Source organism: Acinonyx jubatus, chromosome E1 (genome assembly GCF_027475565.1).
Source record: "Acinonyx jubatus isolate Ajub_Pintada_27869175 chromosome E1, VMU_Ajub_asm_v1.0, whole genome shotgun sequence".
In the NCBI taxonomy this organism is placed as follows: Eukaryota; Metazoa; Chordata; class Mammalia; order Carnivora; family Felidae; genus Acinonyx; species Acinonyx jubatus.
Genome location: NC_069397.1, coordinates 22,633,822 through 22,641,562, shown reverse-complemented (window position 1 = coordinate 22,641,562; position 7,741 = coordinate 22,633,822). Strand labels below are relative to the sequence as shown.

Sequence of the window (7,741 nt, the reverse complement as noted above, 5' to 3'; positions counted from 1 at the left end):
ATAAGTAAATAAAAATATATTTAAAAAATTTTAAGATAGAGAAAAATCACACATCCATAGACTACCCATAAAACACTTGCCTCCTATGTTAACTGGGCTCTCATCATTGTCTGGCAACTTTACAGGTTCCTAGTCACAATACTTTCCTATTTCCTACAATGGTTATCTTAAGTCTTCTCTGCTATCTCTACTATCCTCACATTTACTACAGTCTCTTCAAACTATCATATTCCCCAACTCTCAGCAGACTATTATATTTTACTATACTCGGGATAAAAAGACATCACATGGAATTACTTCAACTTCCTGCCACCTCTGTTACAAGCATCCTTGTGCACAGTAAAGAGCACAGGCTCTAAGGCTAAATCCCTGGATTAGAATCCAGACTCTGCCACTTACTAGAGATGTGATCCTGGGCAAGTTGCTTAGCCTCTCAGTGCCTCTGTTCCTCACTGTACCCTCTGAAGCCCCTTTCAAGCAACAATCAAAATCACACCATTTATCTCTTCTCTGAAGTGTTTCCTATACCTCCTTGGTTCGCAGCATTGTTGTGAGAATTAGTTAACACAGAGTGCTTGTTAACAGTGCCTGGCACATAGGAAGCCCCCAATAAATGTTAATCATCTGTTACCATCATTATCAGCATCTGCAACTATCCTTACCTCCAGAAACAACACAAGAGGCATTCTCCTGTTCTACTGTAAATCCTTCACCAGTGTTCTGGTCACCATTCCTTCAAGGGATTTGAACATCAATTATCCCCATTTCCTTGCACATAGTGTATAAACATGCTTATTTCTCACCCATCTTAAAAAATAACCTCCCACAAACCCATATCCCTGTCCAGATACTTCTTCTTACCTCAACCCCATCTCTGACCACCCTTCATAATCAAGATTTTTAGTTGTCCACATTACCTGTCTCCATTTCTCCAATATCTATTAGTCATCATCCCACTTCAGTTTGGGTTCAGAATTCAATGCTCTACCAAAATGGCTTTTGCTAAGGCAGTGGTCCTCAAAAGGGGCAATCATGCACCCCAAACTGTGTCCCCAAAGGACATTTGGCAGTGTCAGACATTCTGATGGTCACAACTAGGGGCCGCTCCTGGAGTCTCATGGTAGAAGCCAGGGATGCTGCTAAACATCCTGCAACAAAAAGGGCAACCCCCCCATACCAAAGACTTCTCCAACCCAAATGTCAGTAGTCCCAAGGTTGAGACACCCTGTGCTAAGGTAATTTAGAGCCTCCATATTGCTAAATACGAGTGCTTTCTATATGCACTCTGAATGACTTGGCCTGGCTTGAGCACTTGACACCACTAGCTTCTCCCTCTTTAAAATCCATGCTTCCTTTGGGTTCCACCAACACCTCACTGGCCATTTCTAGTCTCTATTTCAGGATCCTCTTCTATGATCTCTTAAGTATTAGTATGTCTCAGGGTCCTATCCTAGGCTCTTCTCTCTATATATACTGTCTCCCCAAACCATTAAGATCAACTGAGGCTCTTATTAAATGGCCAGGCCGAAGAGATTTCATTGTTTTGGAATAGAACCCAGCATCCCTGTGTTTAAAAAAAACATCCTTGCTAATTCTAATATAGAGCTTGGATGGTGAAGAACTACTCTAGACAGTCTTATTATATCCACTCAGCACTTTAATTACCATTTATATATTAGTGGCTCATTAATCTCAAATCTGTACCTATAATAGATTCACTCATTTAGCCAATATTCATTGAGTTACCTACTCTGTGCCTGACACTGTTCTAAGCACTGGGGTAGAACAGTCAACAACAGACAAGGTTCCCTACTCTCCTGGAGCTTATATTCTTTTTTTTTTTTTTTTTTTAACGTTTTATTTATTTTTGAGACAGAGAGAGACAGAGCATGAGTGGGGGAGGGGCAGAGAGAGAGGGAGACACAGAATCGGAAGCAGGCTCCAGGCTCTGAGCCATCAGCCCAGAGCCCGACGCGGGGCTCGAACTCACGGACCATGAGATCGTGACCTGAGCTGAAGTCGGCCGCTTAACCGACTGAGCCACCCAGGCACCCCTTGGAGCTTATATTCTAATGAAGAGAGAAACTGACAACCACAAAAAGATCATTTCAAATAATGATAGATACTGTGATGACATTATAAGAGGTGATAGGAGTCACTGAGGAGAGGCAGTATTTTAGATAGAAGGCCAGGGAGGAGGGTGGAATCTGACCCAACATTGCAATGAAAAGGAATCAGCCATCTGAATATTTGAGGAAGGTGAATCCGAAACAAAGCATATAAAGATACTACAGCAAAAGCATATTGGTACCATGAAGAATTAACACAAATGTGGTTAACGCAAGGTTAGTATGGATAAATGTTAAACAATAAGGTTGGAGAGGGAGACAGAGGCCAGTTCATAAGCATTCCGCAAGTCAGGGTAAGGAATTTATAGCCTACATGTAACAAAAGTCAATGGGGCACCTGGCTGGCTCAGTCATTAGAGCACATGACTCTCAATCTAAGGGTCATAAGTTTAAGCCCCACGTTGGGTATGAAGCTTCCCTAAAATAAAAATAAAAGTCATTGAAAGCCTTTAAAAAGGCATGACATAGTCTGATTCACATCTTTACGGTATCATTTGGCTACTATGGGAAAAATAGACTTTACAGGAAAAAGAATGTATAGGAGAGAAAGTGATCTGGAAAGGGAATCAAAAGTTCTGTTTAGTCCCGTCCAAGTTACGAAAACAGAAAAGAAAGGAAAAGAAAAAAGTTCTGTTCAGTACATCTTAATAAAAAGGTCAAGTAGGAAGCTGAATATAATCCAGAGTGAAGGAAGGCAAGAGGTCAAGACTAGAGGCTTAAATTTGGTAATCATCAGTGTATTAGATGGTATTTAAAGCCACAGCCTGAATGAGTTCTTCCAGGATGAAAATGAGTGTAAGTTGAAAAGGAAAAGGTGATTCAGAACAAGCTCTGAGAAACCTCCTACATCTGAAGGTCAGGCAGAGAAGCAGCAAAGGAAGCAGAAGTCAGTACAGAAAAAAAAAAATCAGCATGCATATGTTGAATGCCAACTTTCTAAGCTGCAGATTTGCACAACCCAGCTACTTACTCATTTCCCCTAATCTTGCTCCCAAACCTGTTCCTTTCCCAGTGTTTTCTATTTAAATGAATAGCACATCTACCCAATCACCAGGCTAGAAACCTGACTTCTCTCCCCATAATTTCTGACATCCGGCCAAATCCTGTTCAGTGTCCCTCCCTCATTTCTCAAATCAATTTAGTTATCTCCTCCTTGTCCAGTCACTATCTGAGCTCAGACCAATATCATCTCTCACCTGGCTTACCATTCTGTCTCCAGTCCAGCCTCTCCACAAGGCAGCCATCATCATCTTTCAGTTGATGCCACTCAGGTCAGGCTACTGCCCTGGTTAAAATCTTTTAATGACTCCCTATTTGGAGGCAGGGGAAAAATGAAATGCAAGAAGGACCTTCTCACCAAGCATGTTTACCTCTCCAGTCTTACCTTTTGCAGGGTCATCCTTGAACTCCTCCCTCTAACCACAATGTACTATATACAATTCTCAAATGCAGAGCCTGTTCTTCACTCTCTTAACTCCTGATTTGTTCATGTCATTAGTTTTCTGCTGGGAATACCTTTCCTCACCCAGCCTTCTTACTTAGCCAACTCCTACTCTTCCCTCAAGACTTACCAAGCCTTCTCGACTGTACATGACTGGATCATGTCCTTCCAACCAGCCTTCAAAGTACCTTGTACTTAATTCTTATTGGAGTACTTGTCAGACTGTATATTGTCTGTTTGCTTGAGGGGCAACATATCTAGCATCTGGTGCAATGCCTTACCCCTGATAAGTGTAGGAGAAATAGTTCTTTAATGAATGCCAAGTAACATACCCAGCACACTGGTATCTTCACCCTGGCTTGTCATCAAATCCTTACTCTTCCTACATAACCCTTAGACTTCCACATTCCCAGCATCTAGAACACTGCCCTAAATAAATGGCTCACAGCTGTCAACTGCCATTAAAGTGACTGTATCAAAACCATCTGGTGAGCCTGATATAGATTCCTAGGTCTAGCTCCCCACACTTAACAAGTTTTGACCAAGTAGACCTGGGGTGAGGCCTAGAAATCTAATCTTGATAACCTCCTCGGGTAATTCTGACATGCAGTTATTCTTGCAAATTACTACTCTAAACAGAGCAGGAGCTCAGTATTGTTGAAAGTAACGTTTTAAGTTAATGAAACAGAATGAATTTCCTAATTCTTTAGGGTTACAGTCTGCTGTAACTGAATCCTGAGTGTGATAGAACAATGCACTAATGTACAAAAGTCCACAAAACAAGCAGCCTTTATTGCAGTAATACAAAACACTTTCCATTTTGGCAATATTTTACAACGCACTTAGCTTCAAGGGTTGGAAAGGAGAGGTGGAAAACTAAATGGGGAAATTTCAATGGACATTTCTAAAAGAAAAACTGTCCCAGCCCTCCCACCCAAATAAAAATCCAAATGTCACTTAATTTCACTACCCAAGAAGAGGCCACGAGGAAAGCAGCAGGCAAAACTCTGGCAATTTCACTATGGATCATGTCAGAGACAAAGGAACATTCAAAACAGTCATCAGTATGGTCGGTTGCGCTGATCATTTCTGTAGTCGTTTCTAGGAATGAAAAATAAAGAGCCAGACTAAATTCTAATTTTCTACCAAGGGGGAGCATCAGACACTTCCTCAGGGTGCTGGTGACTGGCATCAGCTTGACAATTTCTGTAAGAATGACACCATACCTAATTTATTTCTCTACTCCTAGAAGTGCTTAATAAATATCTAATTTATCAGCTTTAAGACCCACAAAGTTCCTGGAAGATTTTGCTATCACTGAGTCTTAAAAACTTTCCATCTACAGTAAGGACTCTAAACCGCTGTCAAGCACTCTTAACAGACGAGTGGCATAACAGAAAAAGGAAAGCACACATTTTCATGTAAGAGTTCTGGGTCTGCCACTTACTATGTGACCTTGGAAAAGTTACACAACGTTTCCTACTTCACAAAATGGGAAATACATCTACCTCATGGAGCTGAGGACTAAACTAAAGAATAGAAAGACACTTCCACAGGATTTGCTATACAGTAAGACATGTTCAATAGATAATTACTAGTATCTAACAATTATATAGCACTTACTATGGGCCAGGAACTGTCATTACATGATCTAATACAACTCCATGAAGGAGGTATTACTGGCCCCATTTTATAGATGGGAATGCTAATGCTCCAAAGGGTTAAGTAACTTGCCTAACATCACACAGCTAGTAAGTGGTGAAGCCAGAATTTGAAAACAGAGACTTCTTATCTCTGAACTTCATGCTCTTAACCATATGCTATACTAATTCTCACTACCCTATACTGCATCTGGCATACAGATGCTTAGTATGATAATCGAAGTTGTTTTTCATCAACTTTTCTGCCTCTACACCAATCATGTGCACAACACACTCCCATCAGTACCATCAGGAATTTTCATCTGGAAAAGGATTACCAGACTCTCCAGAGAAACAACTACAGGGTGGCACGTGTCACATGTGATCTCAGAAAATGCCCCTATGAAAGGTGTGCTCCCCTCACTTAACATTAAGAACCTCTGATTTACATACAGTTTCAAATTACCTCTCAATCTCAATTAACTTTAGCCATGAGAAAATACCACAGCCATATACACACCCTCATACAAATATAGATTTATGAAACAATTTCCAAAACAAAATGAGTTTTAGAAATTTCTAAGCAAGAAAACTAAATGAATCTTCTCCATCCTAATTGAGAGTTTCCAATGAAAAATTCAAGTTCCAAACAACTGGACATTAAGAAAATGTGACAAAAAGGGCTCGGATCCTAAACCCTAGGAGCAGTAAAATAAAAAGATTAACAAGTACATTGTAATACTCACCTTCCTCCCATTTTGCCTCCATAGCCACCTCGGTCTCCTCCATAGCCACCACCACTCCTGTCTCCTCCATAGCCTCCACTTCGGTCTCCACCATAGCCACCGCCGCCACGGTCTCCTCCATAGCCCCCCCCACTTCGATCTCCTCCATAGCCGCCTCGGTCTCCACCATAGCCGCCTCGGTCTCCACCATAGCCACCTCGGTCTCCGCCGTAGCCACCTCCTCGGTCTCCCCCATAGCCTCCGCCTCGGTCTCCCCCATAGCCTCCGCCTCGGTCTCCTCCATAGCCGCCGCCTCGGTCCCCACCATAACCGCCGCCTCGGTCCCCACCATAGCCGCCCCCACTTCTGTCTCCACCATAGCCACCCCCACTTCTATCTCCTCCGTAGCCGCCGCCACCACTTCTGTCTCCTCCATAGCCACCTCCACTTCTGTCTGCACCATAGCCGCCTCGGTCTCCACCTCTTCCCCCACGACCTCTATAGCCCCTCTCTCCACCATAGCCTCTTCCTCGGAAATCTGCAAGGTAAAAATGCAAATCAGCAAGGCCAGCAGAATAATGTAAAGCACCCTTAATGCTAGTCAGAAGATAAATGCCATGGAATTGCTGTTAAAAAGCTGACCCACCTCCTCCTGAGGGACGAGAATCCTCTGGTCTGGGCTCATTACACTGGTTGCAGGAATTCCTTCGAGCAAAGTTCATATTTCCACATGATCTGAGAAAGGAGGAAAATAAAAATGTTCAATAGTTTCCAATTGATTCAGAACCCCCTCTTGCATCCTCTGACCCCAATCCCAACCCTATTACTGACAAAATAAATGAGATACTTACGGATTAGGGCAAACCCAGTCCCCACTTTTGGGGTCTCCACCTCTCCCCTGAAAGCCTCCACGACCTCTGTATCCTCCACGGCCTGGGGGAAAGAGGAGTAGGGGAGAAAAACTAGCAGTAGACATTAATGAAACAGAGGAAAAGCCAGAGCAAGTACCCATCAATAACTGGGCGGCCACCCCCAAAATGAACCCCTTATGGTAGGACCCTGATTCTTTTCATTTGAGGCTTTATTTAGTAAATCCAAGAAATGTGGGAAAAGACCGCAAGCACATAACACAGTGCATTATTTAATGCACTAAAAAACTTCAAAGTCCACTTTCTATAATACCCTCCTTAGTCTGAGAATCTCAGTGATAAAGGCAGAGAAAACATATTCGAAATTTAAGAAATTAAACACAATAGAAATGAATTAAGGTGACGGCAACTGTATCAGGGAATTTATAAACTGGTCAGATTACCTAATTAAGTATCATTTAAGCAACTGTCTCCTGATCTCCATGTGAATAAAAAACTGCTACACAACTTTCCAAAGGGATTTCTAGAACCTTCTTTCAACTACTTTCTTAGCTGTTATGACACCTTATTTACCCAATCTCCTTTCAGTATCCACTCTCACTTTAAGATATAAGGAAAAAGATGGAGTGCCTGGGTGGCTCAGTTGGTTGGAGTGTCCAAGTCCTCATTTCAGCTCAGGTCATGATCCCAGGGTCGTGGGATTGAGCCCTGTGCTGAGCATGAAGCGAGCCTGTTTGGGATTCTCTCTCTCTCTCCCCGCTTCTCCCATGTGCCTACACCCTCTCTAATAAATAAAAATTTCTTTTAAAAGAATTACAAACTAAGGGGTGCCTGGGTGGCTCAGTTGGCTAAATGTCCGACTTGGGCTCAGATCATGATCTCACAGCTCATGGGTTCAAACCTCACGACGGGCTCTGTGCTGGGAGCTTGGAGGCTG

At 42.5% G+C, this 7,741-nt stretch overlaps 1 protein-coding gene across 3 annotated transcripts in view; it reads right to left on the bottom strand.

Moving 5' to 3' along the window:
* Window positions 1-4,341: 4,341 nt before the first annotated feature.
* Window positions 4,342-7,741, bottom strand: part of TAF15 (TATA-box binding protein associated factor 15) — a 28,390-nt gene continuing 24,990 nt past the window's right edge. For all 3 annotated transcript variants that reach the window (XM_027034357.2, XM_027034359.2, XM_027034360.2), the window contains 4 exons: window positions 6,787-6,868; window positions 6,582-6,670; window positions 5,957-6,473; window positions 4,342-4,671 (listed from right to left, as the gene is read on the bottom strand). In XM_027034357.2, coding sequence (XP_026890158.1) covers window positions 4,632-4,671; window positions 5,957-6,473; window positions 6,582-6,670; window positions 6,787-6,868 — 728 coding nt within the window. In that variant the 3' untranslated portion in view covers window positions 4,342-4,631. The remainder of the gene's footprint in view (window positions 4,672-5,956; window positions 6,474-6,581; window positions 6,671-6,786; window positions 6,869-7,741) is intronic.